The 27,689-nt window shown below is 38.7% G+C and overlaps 2 protein-coding genes across 3 annotated transcripts in view; both read right to left on the minus strand.

Moving 5' to 3' along the window:
* Window positions 1–3,450: 3,450 nt before the first annotated feature.
* LOC148644059 (P2Y purinoceptor 3-like) lies at window positions 3,451–27,641 on the minus strand. 2 transcript variants are annotated; one of them, XM_088614603.1, is made up of 3 exons: window positions 27,541–27,641; window positions 12,534–12,653; window positions 3,451–9,338 (listed from the first exon to the last, which is right to left on the minus strand). In XM_088614603.1, exons 1-3 carry the CDS (start codon window positions 27,541–27,543, stop codon window positions 8,298–8,300), a joined length of 1,164 nt encoding a protein of 387 aa, XP_088470729.1. In that variant the 5' UTR covers window positions 27,544–27,641; the 3' UTR covers window positions 3,451–8,297. The 2 variants fall into 2 exon arrangements, with proteins under 2 accessions (XP_088470729.1, XP_088470730.1); XM_088614604.1 differs by lacking the exons at window positions 12,534–12,653; window positions 27,541–27,641 and adding an exon at window positions 11,548–12,525.
* Window positions 20,574–27,689, minus strand: part of LOC148644060 (uncharacterized) — a 30,305-nt gene continuing 23,189 nt past the window's right edge. The window contains exon 4 of the mRNA XM_088614606.1: window positions 20,574–27,642. Within this exon, the coding sequence (XP_088470732.1) occupies window positions 27,239–27,642 (404 nt within the window). The 3' untranslated portion in view covers window positions 20,574–27,238. The remainder of the gene's footprint in view (window positions 27,643–27,689) is intronic.

The following is a 27,689-nucleotide window of genomic DNA, read 5'->3' on the forward strand; positions in this document are numbered from 1 at the left end:
TTCTTTATATCATGAAGAAGAATGTGCATTTGTATAGTCACAAAAGACATGATTACTCCTTTACAGCTGTTGATACATAGTATATGAACCAATGGATCCCGAACGTTTCAGGTCCATTGAGTGATAAGCATGTAACAGCTTTCGTAGGACAGCAGGATTAGACAATAATCCACAGATTGCTCTCAAATATCAAATCTCAACCCAGCTACCATGAATGGGAAAACAAGGCATTTCAATCACCATCTTTTATCACCCAGAAGACACTTAGCTATTGATGAGAAATACAGCACATGTAATTCTGGGGCTATGCTCCTCAGTATGAGTAAATCTGTTATTAATCTGCCTTTAAAAGGTTATAGTCTGATTTCACTCAGATGTTTTCTGAAACGAGCCTTAAGTTTCCAAACATTGAGTTTTTGTTTCTTTTCAAAATGCTTTAAATAGTACAGAAATAGTATTCAGAGGCTATGAAAATGAGAAATCATCTCACTCCATTTTAACTAAGTGGTACTCAAAATCTCTGGCTCAACAGAAGACAAAAAAAAATCAGCCCATGTAGATACACCGCTAGCTTTTCAATACCGTTAAATGTAAAGGTAACTTCAGATAAAGGTGGCATCGTAGCCACAGGCCGACAACCAGAACTAATTAAAAAGCAGCTAAACGGGTGTTCTCCTTTGCTTCTCTGCTACAAGAGTCCAGAATACTGTCTAGACACAAACGAAAACAAAACATCAGCACTGCAAATACTGCACTGTCAAAGCTTTCTTTCCTCTGAATAAATGCCAGTACAGGAGAGGGCAAAGCAAGGATAAGAAGGGGTTAGAAGGTAAGACAGGGTAAAGAAAGCAGCATGTTTCTTCTTTAAACTACTTTCTCTTTATTTTAATTTTTTAAATGATCCTGAACCTCTTTGGTCCCAGGTCTCTTTATTTCTTTCTATTGTCTAGCATTTGGAATTGACCTGGATTTCCACGTAAACCTGAGCTACAGTATTTACAATTACAGCTATTTCAGTTCAATTCATTCACGTACATACCATACCTTACTCATTCATACTGTAGTTAAGTATAGTAAACATAGCTCATATAAAGAGGTCAACAGTATATTTCCTTATAAGAAACGGGCATCATACCTCACTGACGATTCATAAGGAACGAAAAAGGATTTTCCTACATCTAAACAGCAAAAATATGGGAATGTGTTCAAACTAGGTGTAATACAATTGGTTCTACCCGATACTCCATCTGCAGGATGGCTAACCTATTATTGTGCAGAATGAAATAGGATGGTTACGATTTGCCACTCAAACCTCAAAGGCAACGAGAGAAAAAAAACAATAACATCCGTCACCTACTGCCTAAGGAGGGGAGCAGACTTGAATCCAACACACTGTACACAGCGAACCTCCTTCCAATGTAACCAGCAACAATATCAGTTATTTTGTCAACAAAAAGAAGAGAAAGGGAACAAAGACGACTACAATGTTGCAGAGTTCAATGTAAATTATAAGTAACAATTTGGATGGAGACTCCACGCCCGGAGGAATTATTTGGAGTAACAGACAATAAACCATAGCAAAATATCCCGTCGGAACTTCTGAAGATAGATAAGCATTAAAAATAAAACTTTATCTGAAGCGAAGTAATTTCCTTAAAGACACAGTCTGGCAAAAATAAAAACAATTAGACCGTATTTCTGTTACAACTAAAAGACTTGTAGAACACGCGTACTCTATAGCATGATATAACAGCAGTCACTGACCTCGTATTCCTAAACATTACACCAATATTCCTAAAAAGATATGTCTCTACTTCAGTGTTGAATATACTGTACAATACAAATCCTGTTACACTTGAACGCTCTCAAACTAAAAACTGTACCTTGTACGTGCTTCCTCGGAAGCCATCGGTTTCTCTCCTGTGTCCACTTCTCCCACAAAAAAAGAAGGAGCAATTAGATACAGAGTGGTCTTTCCTCTTTCTTTCTCGTCTTCCTCGGCAAATTTTAAATTCAAAAAAGCCGCTCGGAGAAAAAAAAATGCACAATTTAGAAAGGCCTTCTTGCCGAGGTGGGGGCAGTGCTACTGAGCTAACCCGCAATTAGTTTGAACAACCCGACGGTTAACCAATCCGGGACCTTGTTAAAAAGCAAACACTTCGAAGGGAGACGCTGTCAAGAAAGGCTACTTTGTCAAATATTTTATATTTAAACCAACCAGCCTTACTGAATTAATGTTCACCAAAGACCGTTGGGTCTGGGTGAAACGTTGCTTCCTTTAGAGGAAAAATATTCTGGTGAAGAAAACAAGAATTCCAACACAGCTGCACCTGGTGCAGTGGGGCTGTCGAAGAAAAAAACGTTTTATCTTCTTAAGTGAACTACAGTAACTAGTCGTGGAAAGGCAGAATTATCTTTATTCATATACAGTACCAATATTATTTGTTTTGACTTTTGCCAAATTTTAGGTACACGGTTAGGATTACGCTGAATTATGTCATCTTTACGAATGTAAAATATTTTGTTCCACGTTTATCCGCACGGCAACATTTTTTTTGTGTGTGTCTTTCTTTTAGGCTGTGACCCGTGATTTTCGGTTTTACTCCAGAATTTATAAGGAAAGCAAAATTACATGAAGTTCCCTCTCTTTCCATGTACAAATGTGTGTACTTCGAATAACGGGTTCTCATTATCTTGCAATAAAGACTTTGGGTTTCGCTTTTTCTCACGACCAGATATGTCAATAGCGAACTGAGGACCCCAACTGCCTGTCTGTGCCTGAAGTAATGTTTGACGAGTAGCCAGCTGTTTTAAAACTTATCCAAACGGCAATATTGGGACTTTTCTGTTGACTGTCTCCTCTACATGGCTTGTTTATGGAAAATAAATGGCGCGTGATGTGAGGCTTCCTGTTTACAGACAAGGAGGAGGGAAACTGGACAGAAAGCCTGGATTTAAAATATTTTTTTCCCAAAAAAGGAATTTATTTGTCACTAAAGAAATGAAATTCTATGAACAGCCCAGGTCTTATGACATGGCGTAATGTTGGACAAGTTTTCAAAGTTTATTCTCCATGGCACAACTTGATCCATTTTTCATTCCACAAAAAATTCAGCTGAATTTCCAAAGTACAATATTTTTTTTAATACATGATTTCAGTTTTTCCATACTTGTGCCTTTTTTTTTGCCAGAATTTTACTTTAGAAACGGCAGAAGCAAACTTTGCCCTGGAGCAAAATGTTTTAAAAATCACATTGCGTGCACTATAGGATATCTGGGAATCTGTCATTTTAAAGAGTACATATATTCTTGGAGATAAATGATTTGCAAATTACAGAAATTGATGAAGAGTATTAAAAATAACGGGACCAGTCATTTGTTATCATTACTGGATAGACATTCGTGACTTACAGTACATATTCACTCAGAAAAAACGGTGCTTACACTGTATAACATATTCCAGTCCTTTATTATTATTTCTCTTTTTGAACAGTCCCAGTGGGAAAAACTCCACAAAAATGAATTAATTGGAGAAATGCCTTTAACACTTGAATATGACAGGAATGTTCTGCAAATATTTAATTTTAAAGCCTTTTCAGAATAACATCTTTTTCTTAGTTTTCCTTGGGTGTTCCCCTTTGTCATAGCAGGGGAGAAATTTCAGACTTGTATCACACTGATCTCTTTCCTTCGATCTGTTTTCTGTTACAATGGACTATGTGAAATGCATCAAATAGGAAACACAAGGGGTGAAACAACAGGGAATTTCAGATGATGTAGACGTTTTGTACAAGAACAGAAACATTTGGGTGGTACACCTTGCTGAGGCAGGACACTGCAGTGCCCAAGGTAAAAGCAAGACATTCTGGACTCATGACCATCACTTCCCCCTGACAGTTCAACCATTCAGTGAGGCTGGACATGGTCTGCTTCCAGCTTGTGAGAATGGTAGCAAATCTGACTGGGATGATAAAAACAGAGACCCAGCGGAGACACTTAACAACCACCAAGTCCTCTTGGGGCCCTTTGAAACCACTGACCTCAGTTCCAAACTTCTCTCGACTGCAGTTCAAACAGTAAAATGTAATTAACATCAATGTTTCAAACAGGGGTGTCGCAGTAGCGCAGTGGCCAGTATTGCTGCCTTGCAGGTGCTGGGTTCAGTTCTGTACCTGGGGTGCTGTCTGTGTGGAGTTTGTATGTTCTCCCACTGCTTGTGTAAGTTTCCTCCAGGTTCTCCGGTTTCCACAGTCCAAAGACATACTGGTCGGTTAATTGGCTTCTGGGAAAACTGTAGGTGCAAGTGTGTGTGTCTGTGTTTCTGCCCCCAGATGCACTGGTGTCCTGTTCAGTGTGTATCCTACCTCTAGCCCTTTGCTTGCCCTGCAGTTCCCATAAACACCCACTAGAAGATGTAAAAGCGACTGATTCCACAGCTGAAAGGTACCGTATCACTGATTAAACTAATGCTGAGGCATGGGTGTCTCGACGTGACATCAAACCTGCTGCATTTTTGTACAGAGCAAAAGCCATGCACTTGTTCATGACTCCAACAGAGGCAAGCTACATATTAACTAAAATAATTGAGCTGCCAGAGGAAGAAGGGAGTTAACATTTAAATGTTAAATCCTAAAATAAAACATTAACTAGAATTGTACTGTTTGAAAGGAAAGTCCCATCCAAAGCTTTGTTTTATAGTTTTCACAAGCAACACCCAGGAAGAAATGCATTGAAGTACGTACATTTTTGAAGCCCAGAATGTCCGTGAATATAATATTATTCATAAATCAGATATTTAAGTGCAGAGATTTCAAATAGGGGCATCGCAGCAGCAGGGTGGTTAACAATCCTGTACCTGGGGTGTTTTCTCTGTGGAGTTTCCCTGGTTTTCCCTTGTTCTGCCTTTGTTTGTGTGGATTTCCTCCAGTTTCCTTCCACAGTCCAATGACTTTCTGGTAGGTTAACTGGCTTCTGGGAAAAAAACATACCCCAAATAGTCACCATGTTCGGGGCGACAGTGGAGTCCGTAGTTTAAAAAAGGAGGGAGAAAGATCTGAAACGATGATGATGACTGTCGAGCACCGTTGAGGCCGAGTGGCTGTTGAAAGGAGTTAGCAGTGAACAGGAAGGACAGGCACTTCAATCAATCAAAATGTATTGGTCAAATGCACAACAATGCAGCGTGCAGCAGTAATTGCTGGCAATGAAATGGCTGTGTCTAAACTTGCCTCTGTAGCTACAAGACGCATCCGTCACCTCTGGCCATAGAACAAATAGAATCTATTCAGCTCTGCAGGAAACAGAAAATGTACAGAATGCTGTGTCCAGGGTCAAACCTTACTTCAGAAAACATTTATTCCTAAATTGATACTAAAGAGAAGATCTACCCTAAACTGTATGTACCCTGTACATAGAAATATATTGTTACAGAACTGCAATAAAGTTCAATAACCACTGTAGTACTTAGTGCTGTACAAGAGTTTACAAAGTGCAAGATAAAATCGGAATGAAAAACAATACAAGAAATGCAAAGCATAAAACATCTAGATGCACAAAGCAAAATCTCAATAGAGAGTAGTGTAATAGTGGGGTTTCACCAGGCAGGGGGGTGATTTTTACAGTAACTAATACAGGAAATCAGCAGAATGTGCAGATTATAGTTCTGAAAACTACTGTTGAAAATGCTTCCTTAAAATGACTGGGCAAAAAAGTTCTGCCAATTTGCCAATACTGCTGTTTTCCCTGATTCGTTTCTTTACACATCAATGTCCTCACATTGAGCAACAGCAATATGCTTTGCCACACACTCAGTTGCATTCCAGTAGAAATCCTCCCCCCCGGCAACAGGAAAGCAACATAATTTAATAGAGGAGTTCTTACGTTGCGATTACTCTTTTCTATTTTGAGTTTCACAGCTGGGACCTAACCACTACAAAGTTTCCCCTGCTGCTCACAAAATCATTTGTTTGTTTAAGCCACACTCTTCAGTTTCTCTTTCAATGAGGAGAATACCACAAAGTAAAGCCTATCTCACTTTCAGGCAGCAAGGTAAGACCTGCACACCCCAAAGTTCTCACGAAACACGAAAATCCGATGGGTTTTGATAGAGGGAGGCTTCAATGGAGCGAATATCACCCACGCCCCCCTCACTTAGCTGTTGCTGTTAATTTCATTCTTGGGTGCCCTGATCCCTGAGGAGGATGTAGACGGACTGCTTCTCCCCTGCATAGGAGCTCTCTCATGAAACGTGCAGGACGAAGAAAGAGGTAGTCCTCCAGATGAAGCAAGAGAGGTCCATCGCGCCTTTGTTTCTCATCACAAACTCCCAGGAAAGGGCAAGAGCCAGGGGGGGCCTGTTTACATAAACACTGGACTCCTCAACCCATGAAGATCCATGGAAAACCTGGATCGTGGATTTAGACTTAATGGAATACAAAACCTTAAACCAATAATATACAGTAATATATTACTGTGGAATATTTTTTTGGATGGACATGGTGCCTTTGTAGGTTTTAATGTTTTAGAGTTTTTTTAGATTTCAAGTCTGTGATGTCTTGTGGTTGATGTAACAATATGCTGTAGGTTTGGGGCTTTTGTTTTCTTATAGAGAATGCAGAATAAATGCTGTATGCCTTATAATGCACATTGAAATGTCAAAATAAACCTAACCGGAGATACTAATTAGTTGTAGACTGTTTAATTCACACATGTAAAGAAACAGGTTTTATTCTGAAAGCCTGATCTCCACATCCCTGTCAATTGCACTAGTTAACACTATTAGATTTTTTCTATCATTCCTATTTCATCTCCCCATCCCATTCTCTCAAACAAGAGAAATCTAGAAACAAACTGGTAACAACACTATTCTTGTTTTTAACATGTATTATTTTTTTGCCTGTGGAAATGTTGATTTTATCATGTGCACCTATTTTGCAACGAGAGCCATAATTTAGTCAGCCTTTCGCTTTATTTGGCCTGCTTTTGTGGGAGAATTGTACTGATGACACAAAGCTAGAGAAACCAGAGGTGTCTCAACTTGATAAAACAATGGCAGTGTAAATTTAGCCTGCCAGAAAGAAAAGTGAAATTCAAGACACCAGAAAGTTTCAGTTTCACTGAAGGCCAGCCAAGTTACACCCCAAACAAAACTATTACATTGAGCAATTACTAATGACAACGTAATAGTCGTGCGTGACAGTTATAAGACAACCGTACAGTTTAAAGGTGTCTTCATTGGACTTTGCTTTCTCTGAAATAAGCAGAAGGATCTGACACCTGCTCCTGATTAAAACTTAAATGGTTGCAAAGCTGTCCCTGCATTCTATGACAGCTGCACTGCAAACTGGATTTAAGATATTTTTCTAGAACCTGTGGAGATTATTTTTAAAATCATGGATCTTCACAGAGCAGATGTCATTGTGGGGAGAGGGTATTTGTCGGAGGCAAATATTTGTCCTGTTGCATGGACATAGTATAATATAACTTAGGATCGAGGTAATTCATTTAATGCTTGTGACTGAGCCTAAACATGGACAACGTGACTCCAGAGATCTTTGCCTGAAAACTCATGATGACTTTAATTCAAGGGACAGACAGGAGGCTGTGCAGAGATTATGGAGGAATTATACATAAAATACTTTAAAGACAAGCCCCCTTTTCCTATGACTGCTATACTCTTCCCAGACTGCTTCCTAAAACCCACCATTTCTAATAACAATGAAGCCCCTTTATTCTCTAACTGCACTAATTAACCCCATGTGAGTATGCAGAGTGCATAGTGACCGACAAACGGCGGGCAGGTACACATAAGGCACTAAAATACAAAAGGGTCAGAGTGCCCTTAAGAGGAGGGACGAGGATCGTGACACAACATGAAGTAAATTTCTAAAACTGATACGTCTTAAAGGATAAAGAATGTAAAACATTTAGTGCCCTAGACAAGAAAATATTATTACAATATATAGATGATATATACTGTGAATTACTGGAAACAAAACACACTTTATCTGATAAAGATGAAAACATGGATAAAAATCAGAAAAGGCCTGTCCTATTTTAATTTACTGTCTAATATTTTTTCTCAAATTTAGCTTGGTGATTGGTTTTGCTCATTCCCAATTCTGAATACTGAGATAGTGAGTATGCAGCACCTTCTGTGTCGAACGCTACAATGATGTTTTTCTTTTTGGACTTCCCTGCGGGACCTCAGGACAGTTAGGGAGCAAGACCAATCTAGCACTGGCAAAAGTGGTGGGATCTTCATCAAGTGGGGAATGAAATAAATCACATCAGCTCCGTTATATTATTTCAGCTGATTTTCCAATATTGGTCGAACCAGTATGTTCTGCCTTTCTCAAGGGCTTGAGACACCGACTCCCAGGAAACAGGCATCGAACGGACGTGATGTAACTTTGAAACGCTTCTCTAAAGCGCTTTGAAGCAAAACAGTACAAAAGAGGATCCAAGCAGCAGTTCATACTGGAGATGGTGAAAGTTACGTAGTAGCTGACTTCAGTCCTGTGCAAGAGTTCACAATGTGCTGGGTAGAAAAGCTTGACCGTCACGCCTATTGTCCTGGCCACGTGCACCGGGACGTAGCAGCCGGTGAAGATGAGCAGGCAGACGGCGATCACTTGCACAGACTTGGCTTTCATCGCCCGGCTTTTGAGACTGCGGGCGTTCAGTCTGGAAATGTAGGTGCTCAGCCAGCTGTAGCACACCATGCACACGGTGAAGGGAATGACGAGACCCACGATGAGAACGACGACGTTGTAGGAGAAGTAGAGCACCGCCATACCCGACTGGTGAATGCTGAGGCACTTGGTGGAGTTGTGCACCTCCGAGGTCTCCAGGATGACGAAGAAGGGAAGCCCCTGGAGAAGGAGCACCACCCAGACCACCAGGCAGAGCTTCTTGACGAAGCTCTTGTCCGCACAGCGGGATTTGGATGCTCCCTGCACGACCGTCAGGTACCGGTGAATGCTGATGAGCGTCAGAAAGCAGATGCTCCCGTACATGTGAGCGCTCAGCAGACCGACTTTGAGCTGGCAGAGGAACTGTCCGTAGGGCCAGTGGTCCGTCAGCGAATAGAGGACGATGAAGGGAGCCACGGGTGTGATGAGCACGTCCGTTAGGGCCAAGTTGAACTGCAGCACCATGCTGGCGTTCCATTTCTTCACGTGGCACCCAAACACCCACAGACCCAGGCCGTTCAGGAAGAACCCACTGATATAGACTATGCCCAGAAGGCAGGGGAGGGCATTGTGGAGTCTATGGGGCTGGCACTGGGTACTGTTGGACAAGGCTGGGTCCATTGGAAAAATGACTTCAGTCTCCTCCTGAGATGGAATAAAAGAGAAATTAATGCAGGAATAAAAGAGAAACTTTTACAGTATTTATACTGTTGGGAAGGTGTTATCGAAGGTATGTGTAATAGTGTCATTTTTTTGTATGTGTACCATGTTTTGATATAAATGTTCCCATTCTCCTTAGGAACTCTTTGAGTTATCCATAGGTTGTTTTGATCAGGGATTACACAATATATTTCAGGCATGGCATGAAACAGACACGTCCACAGAGTCTGACACAGCTCTCACAGCCTGTTGGGGATCTTTTTTGCTTTACTTTCCCAACTCACAAGCACTCTTCTCCACGAGTGGTGCCACTACATGGCCCAGGGCAATAAGCAAGAGACACATATATGATAAATTCTCTGAGCCCTCGGTTTGCAGACTCTCAGGCTCAGAGCCTCCTACTCTTACACACCTCTGTTCTTTCACAACCTTCTGCGAGATCATCTTGCCTTTGAGCCCTTTGCTAGCGGATATCTGAGCTCAACGTATCTTACCTCTGGTTCTCTCTCTTATGCTAGTCCCTTGGCCGTTTCCTCACTCTAGCTTGGAGCTGCCTGCTCCCCAGTGCCGGACGCTGCAGTGTTTCACACTCAACGACGGCTATCGGTTCTCTCAAATTCCACCAGTCAGCCCTTGGACTTCCAGGCCTGCCTGCGGCCCCTGACATCTCCACTTGGGCAGGGTCTCCTCCTCACAGCCCTTGTGCCTCAATCTTACGCCCAGACTCATAACACTAACATTAATTACCTTATAACCTCATCCTTGCATCCAAGCCTGTGACTTGCAGTGGCTGGCACATCTGTCCCTTGTGCCCCATCCCCACTGTCATTACTCAATGCCCTTACTCACGACTCACCCTTTACTTACAGCTTCTGGTGCATCTCTCTCACCCAGACTTTGCTGTCTCACTAAGTTCACAGTTTCTGCTGGTGTACCCTTCCACTCCAAGCCACACATTCATAAAGCGAGGATCCCTCCACTGCGGCCCTGCTCCCCGAGGCCATTAGCCAGACAGAGCCTTTTCACTGATGCCCAGATCTTACTGTCTTCACACATATTCACATCGGTGGTGCCCTCACACTGTCGCCACTCCATGTCCACCGCCAGAGGTCATCAGCCAGATAAACCCAACTGATACCTAGTTCTGCCAGGTGAAGGGCTGCTCCACCACACCTACTCTCTGATAGACACAGTAACTCACGTTTAACTCAATAATATACACATAGTGGACTCGTGAACAGGCTGACCCTTTGAACTCAATAGATTGTTCTTAATTGTTGCTCTTAACAGGCCCCTTGCGGGGTTACCGACGGGAGTATTGGTTTGGGTTGCTTTGTTGCTGCTGGACCCAGATGATTTTGTATCATTGGTTAAAAAACATCTTTATCTTTAATTAAAGCCTTTCATGAAGATATCATTCCGTTTAAGATAAAAAATATGAGAATACGCACCAACATAGGAGTGTCAGAAAGCTTTTCTTAACAATGCATTTATTGCTTAAAATACTGGAAGCAGCTTTTTAAAACAAAATACTGTACAAAAAGAAGGGGAAGAAGAGGAATAAAAAAGAAGATGTGTGGCACTTCCTAAATCATGAAACCGACTTCAAAACCCACTTCTTTGTGTTGCATTTAAATGTTATAAGATGCTTAACTACAAGACAATTTAAGTTGTTTTTCTGTATGCCCTATATCTAACAAGATTCTCCTGAAATTTTCTTTTTGATGCTGTCTGTATAACTATTGTTGCCATATCGTTTCCACTTGACTTACACGTTTAGAATATTTAGAAAAAAGAACTACCCAATATACTGTCTGTCCATTACATAACTCAAATGAAAACACAATGAGATTAACGTTTGGCCGATTTTTGCTCTAACTAGTGAATAGCTTTAAGAAATTAAGAACACAGGAACAGAAACAAATGAGATGAGGTCCTTATATCCCATAAATATTTGTAAAATTCCAACCCTCCCATTGGTGGTATCAAGTGTGAGAGCCATTAATCTTTGGGAATAATCTATGAGATTTAATTGACATACTGTATGATTACTGTATCAGAACTGTGACCAACAGTTTTATTCTTACAAGATTTATATATCTATGCTGTCACAGCAATAACTGTTGTCTGTTGTCAGATGTCATCTCTGAAATAGTTTTTCAGAGGGTCCTTTGTCCTTTAGAGGATTTCTTACCTTCGCTTGGCTACTCGTCAGCTGCTTGGAGTTCAAATCCTGTGGCGTTTCTGACTTACTAATTTTCTTCAGTATAAAATGTAGAACAAGCATCCAGTCAGCTTGCGAGCAAACGTCCTCACTTTCCTCTGTCTCTCTGTTGAACTAACTTGGCCATACTGCCAGATTTTTCTGAAGCATCACTTCTTATATTCTTCCACACTGTACTAATACTGAAACCTGTTACTGCTTTCAATAGGGAAGTAGAAATGACATCTGTTTCAGGAACACGAATCCTACCAAGTGCCTCATTATGCATTACTGTAAAGTACAAAATATGTCATTAATGCTTCCTTTGAATTAGGTTCTATGTAGTCTAGTAGACGTTATGTGAGATGTCATATGTATTTCCCTATAGGATCCCCTTCCAAGTAATAAAACAAGCACATACATTTCAGTAACCCTAATGCTAAGCCTGATCACAAATCTACACATAAAACATACAGTAATGTGAACTTATTAAAGAATGCTTGTGCACCTAATGTTCTGAAGGTTGATAATAACATCTTATGTAGCCCCACAAGAAGGCTTAAGTTTGATTTATGTTAAAGAAAGTGTAATTCAAAGTGTAACACTGCTGTTTTTCAAAAGGCACTTAGAAATGTTTGAAAGGAAAGTACTTAATCTGGATCTTACACTTCCCAGAGAAAGATTCCCAGGATAATTACCTGCTGGAAGTTGCTATACATAAGGGCATTGATGCGCTTCTCCAAAGTCATTTATTTAAAATCGTAATCACTTGAGTCACTTCTGCTACTACTGAATGTTGGTGAAATCTTTATATTATCATACCTATTCTCTTTGTTACAAAACAATTTCAGAACTGGGATTCTCATCTTGGAATTGTTATCGGGAATAGTTCTATTGGGCTGAGTGATTTGCAATGTCGGCTAGGCAGTGATCGGTAAAGAGTATTTCTATAGAGGCAAAGAAGCAAGCCCTCTCACCTTTTGGGCGGGGAGGTGCTCCAGGGCCCCACCCTGCTGTGGGTGCTCTTCATGGGAGCCATTTTCTCCTGCAGCGGCCTGTTCTCTCTCTCCACGGCCGCCAACCTCTCCGGCTCCATCCTGGGTCAAGAGAGAGAGAGAGAGAGAGACAACAGTGTCAGCAAGCATGCGACCAATATCCTGCAATGCGTTGCTTGAATTCTGGATGCCCCTGTCAGGTCACTGACACCTAATATGGCCAAGCCTGCAATAACGCCATGATAACATGGCTGGGAGGACCAATTATAATAAAGCTCCCTGCAGTTTATATAGCGCCTTTCATTCCAGAGAGCTTTTTCAGTTAGGAGGGACCCCAGAACCTTTATGCACTAGTGGCCCCACTTCTAGTAGAGAAGACATAAAGAGCCCCACCGAATGACTGCAGAGGGAAATTTAGGCATTGCAGAATGCCCGGGGGGGAATTTAACCTGGACCCCAGGGTTAACTCCCATAAATTTAGGAAGAATGCCACAAGCTCAATGGCAAGGCGGTCGGGACGTTGGTTTTGCATGTCAGGGCGGACTTGTTTGCTGATAAAACTATGATGAGGGGGACAAACTGTGGCAGGGGGGACTCAATTTAACCCAATGCCATTCAATTACAATACCATGCCTGTTCTGTATGTATGGACTTACTCGGAAGACTACAAAGAGAAATAAACACGTTACTCAGCCAGTATGGCCTGCTCTATCCAGCCCTAAGGTTTTCAAGATCGGACCATTTTGTTAACGGAGACTGTTCAGATTTATTCACTTCTATTTTTATTGGCTGGAAATAATCTGGGATAGAAACCGCTTCTGACCCCTCTGGATTGAGCTGTCTTCATGATTGTGTTGCTGTTGATTTAAAGAAACACACAGAGCTTAGTAACACAAGTGGGATTCCTACGGGAAACTCACCTGTAATCTAAGGATGTGCATCATGTTTGTAGAGATTGGGATGGACTTGTAGATTTGTAGATATGGATCTGGATATTCATCTAAAATCGTCTAAATTAATCTAAAGAGCATCATATTTCAAGCAAAATTGAAGATCAAGAGGGGAGATTTCTCTGCTTATCAGGTAAATGGAACAAAGCAATCTCTGTTAATCTATGTGGTCCTAATTCGGATGACCCAACATTCTTTACAAAGTCATTTTAAAAAGGTTAGCAAATGTGCACATTATTCTTGAAGGGGATTTTAATGTAGTAATGAATCCTAGTATCGATCAAACCTGAAAATGATTGACTTAGTGCTCTAAGGAGGCAGTAGCACTCCACAAACTGACAACTATACCTAATTTATCAGACACATGGAGAATCCCCCCACCCAGCAGAACAAGATTATACCTCCTTTTCTGACAGACATAAGTCATTTTTTCAAGAATAGATCACCGCTTACTAGAGAGGTTTATTCAAAGTTTTGGGGAAATTAACTTAAATTCTGTTTATGACTCTAAATTCATCTGGGGATCACTTAAGTACTGCTTAAGGAGTTAACTCAACAGAATAGCTACATTTCACACAAGGCAAAGGAAGCAAGAAGAAGCCTCCTTGCTCTCCAAAATTAGTTAAAAATCGTAAAAGTTAAAATGATTAGAAAAATGGAATTTTCCCAGCTATGATACAATGAGCTATCAAGGGTAAAAACAGAATTTTCATTAAACAGAACTTCTGCCAAGAGGAGCAAAAAGAAAAATGTAAGCAGCCAGATTAAAAAAACAACCTTCACACATTATTATGAGCAGCATCAAGAAAACAGATGGATCTGTTACCTATCAGAGAGCAATAAATTCAGTCTTGTGAGTTTTTATAAAAAGATTATATTAACCAGAAGTCTCTTGCAAATTGAATAATATTCAGAGCTTTCTAGCTAGATCCAGTCCTCCCCAAACACTCTACAGAAGATAGGAACAGTCTGAAGAGAGCTCTCATCTTCTCAGAGATTAAAGAGGCTATAGCCTCTTTCTCTCATAATAAATCACCCAGACCTGATGGGTACACAGCAGAGTTCTTTCAGACTTTTCAGCCTATACTTAGCCCAATTTTACTTCAAACATTTGATAATATGTGTTCAACTATTTTGATATAATTTAGGGAGTCTATAATTATACTTACATTACAGACAAAAAGGGTGATCCATTTGAATGTGGCAGCTACTGCCCTATAAGTATAATGAATTTGGATGACAAGATTTTAGCGAAGATACTCGCTAACCAGTGAGATAAGTTGCTAACAAGAATCATACGTCATACAAGATTAAACAGGGTTGATGAAAAATTCTAACGATAAAACAAGAGAGCTGTTTAATTTGATGCATCATGCCAAACATAATATAATAACATCAGATATATAAACTGGATGCTGAGAAGGCCTTTTTCTCAGGATTGAATGGAACGTTTGATATGCTGAGTTAAAACTGTTTTGTTATGTCCCTAATTTAATTAAATGGGTTGAAATCTTATATTGTCAGCCACAAGCATCTATATTGAGTAATAGCTGTACTTCCAGACCTTTTAACCTGTACATAGACAGAAAGCAAGGGTGTTCCCCTCTCACCCCTACTGCAAAACAAGGGCGTCAGCACAGATAAAAGGTATAGGTGTTCCTAAAAATGTTAACTAATTTTATTGTACGATGATGGTGTTATACTGTTCTTGAAAGATGTACTTAGATCATTTTCTGCTGTAGTAGACAGTTTTGAAAGTTTTAGTAAGCTTAAGGCTTACAAGGTTAACTGAGGCAACTCTGAACTTTTATTTCTTCATCTGCCACTGTTGAACTAATACAAGTTATCACAGAGATAAGTTATCTGAGGTTGCAAATAAAATCTGGTTTAAAAGCTACTGGAGATGCAAATTTAAGAGATTTCTTCAACCAAATTAATAGAGATACTTAGATTGGGACTTGCCTATCTATGTGTGAGGCAGAATTTATATACAGTAGTTATGATGATGATTCTTCCCAAAATAAACTATGTATCGAGAATGCTGCCTATGAAGATCAATAAGAAATGGTTTAAGGACATGCATAAAATAATTCAATATTTTAAAGGGTAAAAACAGGCTGGTTATGGAAATCAAAGTCTTCTTTCTAAGCTGTAAAATGAACTGCATGCTGTTGTAACATTGTCAAAAGTTTAAGATGTTTAGGGCACATTGAAGAGCTTGATACTGTTTGCCTTCAGTTAGCAGACAAAAAAAAATATTTTGCTTGTTTCTTCTACTAGAGGGTTATATTTTTACATTTGTCTGAGACATTATGGGTTTGTCTGCATTCACATACTTGTAAGCACAAAAAACACGTTAGCTTGTAGGAAGTGTTGAGCTTGTAATTGGAGATAACAATCATGGAAATTCGAAATACATTGCATAGATAAAGCTCCTTCTAAGAACGACAAGTGTCTTTTTTATCTTTCTTTCTAGCACCTTGGTTTCAGCGATAACAGATCTAGTTTGTTTTCAGAAATTCACAGGCTATTTATATCTTATCTGTGTCATCTGACAATTGCTACAGTTGCATGAGAGCTTTGTTACATTTAAAAAGCTCAAAATGGAGACAAAAAGCTTGATATTAATCTCTACTGTATTTAATCTTGTTGCACATCTGTCTTAAAACCACTTGGTTATTTCTGTCAAGGGTCTGGTTGGAAATATTCTACTGTTTGATGCCCTTGACAGAACAGCTTATATTTCTTTTATTTCTGAGGACCACAGTAGTGTGTGGTTTATTTATCTGAACTGAGATTCTTTAGAATAATGTTTTGGCCACAATAATACATTCTTGCTTCACATCTGTTGTCATCAGTTGCTCCTAGGGTTAAAGGGAGTTGTTTGGTTGGTTTGTAAGTTAAAAAAGCTACTGATTTAGTTTTGGCTCCACAGCAGAGGTAGCACTGATGTGATGATCCCTACTCTCTCCCCATGGCTCAGCAAAGCAAATTGTGTTCCAGCCATGCCCTCAGATACACAGTTGAACCCTTGATAGATGTTATAATAGAATTAATTTGAACTGTTTGGATGGTCTCACGTAAAATTAGAAATGTTTTGAGTTAAAAAAAAGCCATTTTTCCAAACAAGCAACTTTTAAGTAGTTCAGGTAGTTCAGCTGCGTCAGCATGCGTAGGCTGCAAATGAACAAGTGATAGGTTTATTCCATGCTGAAAAAAAGAAGAAAGAAAACACAATGTTTCGGCCGTGGAGGAGGTGTGAGGATTTTGATTTTGGCTGATTCAGGCTGATTCCCGAATTTGGCTTTATGGTGCCCTGCAGAAGTATTCACACCTTACAAACATCTTCCTCACACTACTGTAGGAGAAGGCTCCACGGCCAAAACCTTGTGTTTTCTTTCTTCTTTTTTTCAGCATGGAATAAACCTATTACTTGTTCCTAAGCAACTTTTAAGTTCAGTTTAAGGCTTCAATTAGGTAATTAAGCTCAGCTGGAATGAAAACCAGACCAAAGATTGGGGATCCCCAGATCACATCACATCAAAGTGAATGTGTCTATATCACGCATGGTTATCTTGGGAGGAGACACACAGAAACATTAGTTTTGGCTCCACAGCTAGAAAGGCTAGCTGTGGTGACTAACTGCTGATTTTGTGGACGTTATGCCACGTGGTTGAGTTTAGTTTCTAAATAACCACAAAGAATCCTGCAGGGAAAACTGTGAAGAAGGCCAGAATTGCAGAGACTCTAAATTGTTTCGAACCAAACATTACCAAGGAAGTGAACAAACAAGTAATTGTGAATTTGGCTTTATGGTGCCCTGCAGAAGTATTCACCCCTTACAAACATATTCCATGTTGGTTAATAATTACACATGAGGGCTCCACATTTTTAAAGGGAATGTTTTTTTTTTTTATCAAACTTTAAATGCCCTGTATTTATGAAGACTTTTGCAAAGCACTATAAATAATGCTTGGGGTACTGTGGTTTAAAGAGATTAAAGTGAGGCACTAAAACTGAGGCAGCCACAATATCGCCATGTTAAAGTTTAGTTACGCAGTTTCAAATAAGAGAGATTTGTTTATGCTTGTTTAGGGTAACCCTGAAGCTTAAACCAGTATTAGCATTTTCCCACAAAATGAGCCAGTAAACCACAACCTACAGTATGAATGGAGGATGGTAAAATGTAATATAGTATGAAAATATTTGTCACAAAAATCAAGATTTCCAGTCGAGTGAGACACGTTGAGAAGTAATCATTTTACCAATAAGCGATCACCAAGCCAAAGGAAAATGTGATTTCTGGTGGTCATACAGTACTTTACCCGAGTTTAGCAAAGGAATCGAGGGGAACCATCACTCTGGCAAAATAAAGAGACATTTATCTAAAAACCAAGTGGAGGATAAAAATGACTTTCCTGTTTTATTTCTCACGAAGGAAAAAAAAACTCAGAAAATGTCCTTCCATACTGCAGTACAGCCTAAGCAGCAGGTCAGCTATTCTAATTTTTCCAACTATTAACCTGCTAAAAATGCAGAACAACTCTGAAATGTTCTAGTATCAGTTCTAGTGCACTCGCTGCTATATCACATTCCAGCCATCAATTTTCTAACCACTTCTTCCAGTTGCCTTATGTTATTAGAATTTGTCATCGTACAATGACAGACTTTGATTGGGAACACTAAAGTGTTTTTGATCCAAGTGGTTTTATCATCTATGAGATCTGATGTTTTTTTATCCTGCCGTGATGTCCTGAGGCCCCAAATTAAATAATACAATTTCAACCCAACTATCGCAAATTCCAAAGTCTTTAACTAATGATGGCAGACACAGGAAAACGCTGGCAAACAAAATGTTGCCACCATCTGACACAACCAGATTTTGATATTGCTAGTTGGGTTGGAGTTTAGATGTTTGGGGAGACTGTGGCCCAGACTATGTCTATGGTCAGTGAACTGTGCTAGTTATTTACTGTTCCTTCTCATGTGCAATGCATGCAGGATCATTAAATTGATTCCTTCCCCTCACCTTAAACATGATGATGAGAAACATTTAGACCTTTCTCAGTCTTTGTCGTGGTTTTCCTTCCAACTGTGCCCTTAACTATGAATGCGAATTGATGCATGTAATTAATTTGTTTCACGGCTTTAAAGATTCTGCATTTAGTCCTTGCTTTACAAAAAAAAAAGTACATTTTTTAGGACCCTAGAACACAGTTGTCACTCTCTATTTCTGTCTAAAAGGGCTCTTAATACATGATGAAAAGACACTGGCAGAAAAGTATTGCACTCCTACTCCTATAGTGAGCATCCTCCATCATGACCTTGTCAACTGCTATTGGAGGGGTAGTCCCATATCTCACACTTGACACGAGGTAGTGAAATCAATTCTGCCATCAGCCAGGTGTTACAGCATTGGTATTCTCTATTTTTTGGTAGGTTTTGTTTATCTCCAGTTTCAGGAAATACATTAACCAACCTACTCACCAGGAAATCGAATAGGGTGTGAAAAAACATGCTATGCTGTATTCATTACTGACTAGATGAACTTTTGTTGTTGTGACTTCTTAGAACATTGGTGGTTTTTCCTCCTGAAACGATACAAAATATGGCCCACACTAGCATAAAGAGACACCATTTTAAGTGAATTGTCATTGTACATATTTAAGTTTCTACATTGAAACTTTCTAGCAAATCCTGTCCAGCAGTGGAGCCTTTTTTTAGTAGACAAAGAAGCTTAATTCTCTTTAATATTTGTCAGAAAAAGGAATTGTTCCAGTATGTCCTGAACCGTTTTGTTTGGGTTTAACGCCAGTACTCATAATTGTCCATCTTTCAAATTGCATTTTCAATAAACATTTTACATGAAGGATTTTAAAATATATGAGCATATTGTGCTATAACAAAGAAATCATTGCAAGACATTTATTCAATACAATCTACAGGCTGTAATATTATACCCTTCAGTAGAGGAGATTTAATATACAAGGTTTAAGAATTAACTTAATAGACAGATTAACTTGTGTCTTGTGCCAAATGAATGTTTTAATGCCTTCATTTTCATTATTATTTATTCATCAATGTCTTGTGTGAAGTAGAATACTGTTTGATCAACTCGTTTTTTGATTATATTAGAAAGGGATTTATTAATAAAATAGTGTGAGAATGCACATTTATAGTCTATATTCCTATAGCAAACTGAACAGTAACTGTAGGTCTCAATCTTATATTTGTATCAAGCACCCACTGCGCCTGTGAAACAACACCTACATCGTCAGATGTGGTTCGCTTCCATTTGCCCCAAAAGAAGTTTCTTATCAATGTGGAATCTGTTCAAAATGAAATCTCCAATCAGAACTGCATCTCAGCTCAAAGAGGAGAGGAAGAGAAAGCCTCCAATTCAGCACCAATTTAAGCTTTTAAAGTCCCACTTTCTCTTTGACTGTTTATTAAAACTCAGTAACGGAATACATTCATCGCTGGTCTTGCAAAATTTGACAAATTCCAAATTAATTCAAGCACTTTGTGGAATCACATGGGCGTGTGTTCGGGAGAATTGTGGCTTAAACCAGCCCTTCCTGCTCACTAGTTACTGTAATGACTAGTGAATTAGTACAGGTCATGCCGCAGACATTTCACCGGAGAAATGTTCCAATGTAAACTGCAAGCAAAGCTCACACATAAGTAGTATTTGTCGGCAAAACCATCTCAAAGCGCAATATTTCCATTGGCCTAAAGGAGTATTTAAAAGTTTACAATGTACAGTAATAGGGCCAGTTCACATCTCCGGATGTGCTGTTGCCTCATTCTGAATCGCAGATAATGACTGCAATATGGCACTGTGCATACCCAGAAATTTCTATTTAAATGGAAAGCCCTACATATTATTGTGAACATTTTAATTTTATTGTGGTTGTGGTTGAAATGCCCCCATCATTGCTGATTCCTTCTAACCCTGAAATAAAAAAAAAATAGCATTGCAGGGCCCCTTTAAGATGGGAACAGGTTGGGAACATTTTTAAAAAAACAATCACGTCAGAAATGTGTTTGGCCTTATCGGTCACACAGCATGTAAACAAGCAGAATTTATTTAATCCGAAACGGAAAATACAATCTTATTCAAACACTTTAAAATACAATCTACAGCGTGATACTGATCAGACTGAACAACAAAAAAAAGGCTTGTGAAAAATTGTAACAAAGGAGGTCACTTTGTGTCACTGCACTTCTTTTTTGTCCATGTCACTAGTCTTTGAATTAGTCTTCATTTCAATTTCCAAAAATAGGTTGTTGATCGCTTTAAACTTAACCAGTGCGTTTGCATGAAAAATACAATATGACGATAAATGCCTAGATGACAAATCTCTTTCCTTTTTTAAATCCAAACGTGCACATCAAGATTGTACAAATGTATATTTACAACACCCAAAACCTATTCTTTAAAACCCATAAATATGCAGAATATTTCAGACCTTTAAGAAAATGGAATATTTTACAAAATACTACAGTAACCTTTGCTTATTTACAAATTTGCATGAAAATAATGAATGGTATTAAACTGTAGAGGCCAATACGCCATTTTTGTTTAGCTAATATTAAGGGAATTGTTTTTTTTAATAATTTTCACCAGTAATACAATCTGCACCATTTATTTTTAAATAGAATTATAATGTATTTCCCGCCATATTATTTAAAACGTATTTTTCAAAACGAGACCTTCTATTTAGTTTTGTCTTTCCCTATTTGCCATTAATATTTTCATAAACATGCACTGTCCGTGCGTTTGTATTCATGGTAATTACACGCAATTTTCATGCTAGATGGCACTGGGAGTTGTTCATGAATGTCTGACTACAGTTGTAGAAGTTAGAAGTTAAAGCCATTAGAGCCATTTTACAATGTTAATTCAGATAAAACTCAAGTTACTTTGTGGTTTCTTAGCACCCAGAGATCTGACACTGTGATGCCTTTTGCATTATGCAGTATGTAGATGCACTCCAATTCAAATTATACTAATCTTCTTGAGCTAAAATTTACTTATGTGAGTTGGCTTCAACAATCAATAAATTGTAAAACGGATGTTACAAAACATCCCTTCTCTGCTTTCCAAGTGAACATTTTCAGGTATCTGCTACTAGGGAACTTATGTGGACTGCTTTTCTCTCTCTCCTTAAAATGGTGCACATTGCATTTTGGTTCAAACGTCCAAGCCCTCTAACTTCTTTTGATAATATCAGCCATGCTTTAACGCAGGGTAAGTTGTATGTTTCATTTTTTTAACCGTATGCAACATCATTAATGACAGGTTCATAGATTGTTAATAGGCACTTATTCAAGAGACCATAACACAAAATATAAATATGTACAACAAAACAAAATCCGTGATAATATTCTTTATGTAAAAACTGAACCAGGAATGTAAATACAATCACTGGCAGGGCCATTCTCTAGGGGGGCTCACCCTGTTTGGCCAGCAGAGCTGATTGTAGTGCCTGAGGCGTGAATCACTGTCATAGCACTTAACTGACCCTACACTGTTCCAAGATAGTAAAACAACTGTAGATTGACCCCACCGCTGTGCAAGGTACCCAGAAAGTCTTGTTACCGCTGAGGGCTTGATTTATGAAGGACTGTATTCTACGTTAGCAGACGACAGGTAACAAATGCAGGGGTAGCAAGCACTTGGTAGGCCTTGACAAATGGACCTCAAGCCTACTGTTGTCGTTTCAACCACAGCAGACCCCCTGTGTCACATTCACCTGTGCGAAAACAAACCCAGCTCGCTTGACCACAAACAAAAGAAAATCGGTTATAAGCTGGTTAGCGAGCTGAATCTTACCTGAAGAAACCACAGACTGTCTGAAAGCAACTAAAGCACAATTAAATCACTGAAACTTCACTGAACAGGATGTGAATTATTTCTACGACACATATGTCACTGTGTGCTGTTCTGATCATTATCAGTGCTTGTCTGTTCTGATCATTATCTGCATTTGCTTCAGCATTTTGCTCTTCCCTTCTGAGAACACCGGGTCTGTACACTGCATATACAGTATTAAAGCAATAGCTCAGTATTTTTAACTTAATGGTGTATTTCGACTTAACACACTATTGAAACTTGTCAGGACACCTGAGGGGGTGGAGCAGAACAGATGCACTATGGGCTGCCTCTTACGCCAAGTGGAGGCATTCCTCATTGGACGTTTGTGATGCCATTTACAGCGTCTCTTACGTTCACAGCACATTTCTTGAAACGCAGAAAATACTTCGAGATGGGATGCACAAAATCTACAGCATTGGGCAACTACAAACAATCCCCCCTTTCACATTTCTCTTCCTTCAGGCAGCTGAAACCATTTCCCCCCTTCTGGTCTCACCTCCTTGCCTACAATGCACAGAAATTCAATCCATTACTGTTCGTGATTTGTGAATAGGGGGCATCGATAATTAGGATTCTGTTCTTTCCAGAAATACATGACCAGTGTAGTATATTCTAAAGAGCTGCGATACATTTTGACATGACTGCTTTAATTCTGGACAGATACTATCAGAACAGCATGAGTTTTTGGTTCAAAGATGAGATATTTCAGGCACTGTCAGAATGAAAAACAACAGGCATTATAATCTACAGTATGTCCAGCACATATTGCAGTCACTTGTTTGGTTCAACGCGTTATTGTACAGTACGGGAACTGCACAGGCCAGCTACAGTAGGTGTAGTGGCTCTTGGATTCTGCTGTTCTTCATTTACAAACTGCACTGAGAAAGCAGTTCCTATTTCTTGGAAACAAGGTTTTTCAAAGGGAAGAGGAAATGAAGCTTTAATGTCTTTACACTGGTTTCTTCAGATAAATAATTGACATACAATAAAATCTAAAACAAAAACAACACAAAAAACAAACGGCAAATAAAAATACACCCAGTACATTTACATTCAGAAATACTGGAACAATAGTAACAGATTTAATCTCCTGCGACAGAGGTAACAGCTTCATTTGATTGGAACTGCAGTGTAAGAGAGTTAAAATACTGCCAGGAAACAGCTTCTTTCCATGTTTCTGTTCAGTGCAGACAATCAGAGTAGCTTTAACATTCTTAGGTCACAAACAGATACTTCACTATAAATACAATATTATAACTGGATGAACAAGAAATATATTAAACATACAAAAGGAGTTGAGCAATTTTGAAAAGGTAGATTTTGTTTGTTCAGAAGCTGTCTCTCTACAGGCAGCATTTTCCAAAACAGATAAAGCAAACCTATTAATTACATATATTAAACCTATCACTCTGCAAGGGTGTTAAGGTGCCATCTTGGGCTTCATTCTCAGAAAGTTGTACAAAACCCTTCAATACACATTTTAAAACAAACAAATGCAACAGTAAATGATACATACAGTGTAACATAAGATTTGCTTTCATTTTCAATACATACACATAAATATTCTACCAAAGGTTTATAAAAATACACAAATCACAAAGTTGTGTGGAAAAAGTCTTTTCAGTTATAAGTGCCAAATCAAACATTCTACTATGGATGGAAAATAGTTCAACATTCCAGACAATGCTTACTTTTAAAAATAAAAAGTTTAAGGATTTCTAGGAGATGATAATTTAGTGATACAAGCAAAAGCTTTTCAGTCAGGAGGACAAATAACAGGGCGATCAAGATGCTGTTTGTCAAATGAAATATAGATGCCCAAGCTTTAGACAAATCATCACACTTTAGTTGGTGAACTAAACACTGTGGTAACTAATGAGTTCACTGTTCATGAAAATTTGGTAGAGCACCTTAAGGTATTGTACTCTTATTTATTTCCATAAGCCTCAAACCCGTCTACAGTTGAGACTAGGACAATACATTACTATACGTTGAACAGGTTCAGAGCAGGTGAGACCAAACCAGACATTGTTAACGAGAATCTGGTGAATGAAAAGTGCTATTTATTCTACAGGCCATTTGTTTTAACCCAATTATGGGACATTTGATAAAGGTTTAAAGCAGCAGGAAACTGAATAGTCTTTGGATGAGGAGGCATTATTTACTCCACCTTGTCTGCAATTAGAATTGAAGCATCAGAGGATCCTCCTCTCGATCACAATGAGAATCTCGCATTCCAATACCTTAAAAACAGGTGCAATTGTGAATGTCAAGGCCTGCTCTAGAGATATTCCCAAGGGATTTCTCTATTCCTTTTTCTCTATGTTATTATTTCAACATACTGTACCATGACAACTCGCTTTTCCACAGCAGTTCATGAAAGCTTATAAAACACAGCACGTGTTGCACAAACAGTATTTTGCCAAATCCGTGGCCATGACTATGAAAATCAACAAAAACAAAGGGATATGTTCACAAAGAGTTTGCCACAAATTTGCTATTACCCAGTTGAAGGAATGAAACAGAAATATAAGTTAAAATAAAATAATAAATTGCACATATGGTTTATTTTAGCTTTCTATGAGTACGCTTTTCTTTTTTACAGCTTATGTGGATGTTTCCTCTCTTCTGAAAAATAATGCTGACGCTAAATTTGTGGAAAAAACTTTGTGAATACAAGCAAAGATGTGTTAACTTTACATTATTTTATCATTAGTACTATGGTCAAAAAATAAGTTATTGTAGTTTGTGTTAGCTGCCTTCACAACAAAATGAATTACCCAGGTGTTAACCACATGAATAAATGCCCCCTGTCTGTAGTACAATAACAAATGAGCTGTTTTATACCAACAGATCTCAGGGAAAATTTGCCTGTGACAATTATATCTCTACACTCAACATTTCCTTAAAAAAGCTGAAAGAGTGACAAGAGGTTTCTAGATAATCTTAGAAGCAAATGACACAGATGTCACCATACTGAAACAGAATTTCAAACCACATCTAGACAAATGTCTCAACATTGCAGTGCTGTACGCAGACATGACCGTCTATAGCAGGCAGTGGAGAAATACCAAATTGTCCCAGTTAAAACTTAATTGGATCAATCAATGAACCTTTCTGGAAAGCTTCTGGACTCCAGACCTGGAGTAATAGAACTGGAATAAACTAGTTTACAGCGTTCAGTAGACATGACTCAAATAACAAAAATCTGACATTTCTGAGACTGAAACTTAAATACCTTGAGTACATAAATCACTACAAAGCTAAACAGAACAATAAAATAAACCTGAAGCGAACCAGCACTTCTAATAGTGTCAGTCTATACCCTAGAATGTCTTTAAATTTTAGCACCCTACCTACCAACATTCATTCCATTTCTACTCTGTGTGCACTAATACAACAAGGGATATATCTGAAAGTCATGAACAAACAGAATAAATTAAGGATCTAAAAAAAGGCAAATGATTTCTGCTAAAGTCGAGGATTCATTTCCGCTAAACTCTTCCATTTATTACTAGAGAGGGCTAAAGATGGCAGTTAGCTCTTAAAATAAAAGCCGGACCCCTTGAGGTTCAAGATACACAATTAAAATAAAAACAAAGAAGAAATGACTTGTTTAATAAGGCCAGCTTAAAGGGATAGTCTGTTTTTTGTGGATGTATTTAAAATATGTTTGCGTTTAGATCAGAAAACAATGAATTCAAATAATACCTAAACAAGCTGATTTATGGTGGAGATAAAAAGGCATTCTGCCTTGTTATGAAATATTTACTTGCGAACAGACAATCACTAGGTGGCAGCATGTCTGACATTTTTGGAGGGTATTCATTATTTTAACAATCTTTTACCAGGCACTCCAAAACTCCAGATTTCAAAACCAATTCCAACAAGGGTACTTGTTAAATCAGAACAGTGATCAGGGAAATAAGTATAAATTTGATCAAAATCTGAAAAAATATATTTTTGAACACAGTAGCCCTTTAACACTGAAGCTAAGTGGAAAGCCCTTTCCTAGAATAAATGAGAAAAAAAAACATGGCCAGGTTTTGCAAAGCAACTATATATTTTTATATATGCATTTCTCTTTTTCCTTGTTTTGTAAAATTTTACTTTGCTATTTCTATACAATGTATAGCTTTGCTACACAATGTATCTTAAAGCAGAAAAATAATTATGAATCATCCACAACTCAGCACCAGAATGTGTAAACACACATAATTCTCAAGGATTCTGACAAAAATACTGAGATAAAAAAATCAAACCAAGATACAGATACTGCAAAAAGCATTTCCGTTTTTTTCCATTTATGTATCTTTGTGACCTCTAAATGTTCCAGTTTAAATTTTTTTCAAAAAGGACAGAAACACTGAAAAAAAACATGCATTAATTTCCACTCAGCAGAAACTTAGACAAAATCAAAAAAGTCTCCACTTTTTCAATCCAGAAATGTGCTCTGCCCTTCAGAATTAACACTACGTGGGTTTTAAAACCAATTAATGAGTAATATCCCTTCATTCTAGCAGTGCTGTAACTTTGGAAGACAAGCAGATTTTACTGGAATCAAATTAGAAACTGTTATAATTCCCCTTCTTGATGTTCATAAAGTCTCAGTCAGCCAATGAACCTTGACTTCCAGAATTCTGTCCTAATATCTGATGCAGAGTTGCTGAGGCTCTGTTCTTGTTAGCTTGGATGCCACTGATCGCTATGAAGCCATCAAGTGGCTGAAAACAAAAAAGAAAACTATAGCTCTACATGGTAAGAAAAAGCAAATGGTCTAGCAGAGATCATAGATTAGCTGCACAATAGGAAAGTGTTACAAACACAGCAAAGACTGGATTTCCAAATCTGTAGTATCATGGATCAGCATACTTAAACACTGTCATGAACGTAGTAACTGGACTACGCTGGTGATCCACTAAGTTCATGGGTTTGGCCCGAACTCTGATTGTATTATTTTGTTCCATCCACATAAGAACAGGGTGACTTATGACGGCGTCCAGCCTCTCTGTGCTATTAGCTGGAAAGCAGAAGGTTTTGTAAGTGGAGGAATATTGCTCGACCCTCTCATCATATTGTACGTCCAAAAACACATTCAGTTCTCTACACTCGTTCTTTGAGATGTTAAAGGTGACCTGGACAAATACAAAATAGTAACCATTCTCTTCCGTCTTCAGTGTGGTGCTGTTATCAAGTTTCACATTCTGTGAAATTCTTTCCTTCACTTTCCACTCCATGTACTCCCCTGAGGGCTGGGTGTCTGTGGAGGGACAAGAAAGAAAATGATTAGCTTTGCGGAAAAGGCAG

The sequence above is a fragment of the Lepisosteus platostomus genome, chromosome 21, assembly GCF_059453375.1.
Source record: "Lepisosteus platostomus isolate fLepPlt1 chromosome 21, fLepPlt1.hap1, whole genome shotgun sequence".
NCBI lineage: Eukaryota > Metazoa > Chordata > Actinopteri > Semionotiformes > Lepisosteidae > Lepisosteus > Lepisosteus platostomus.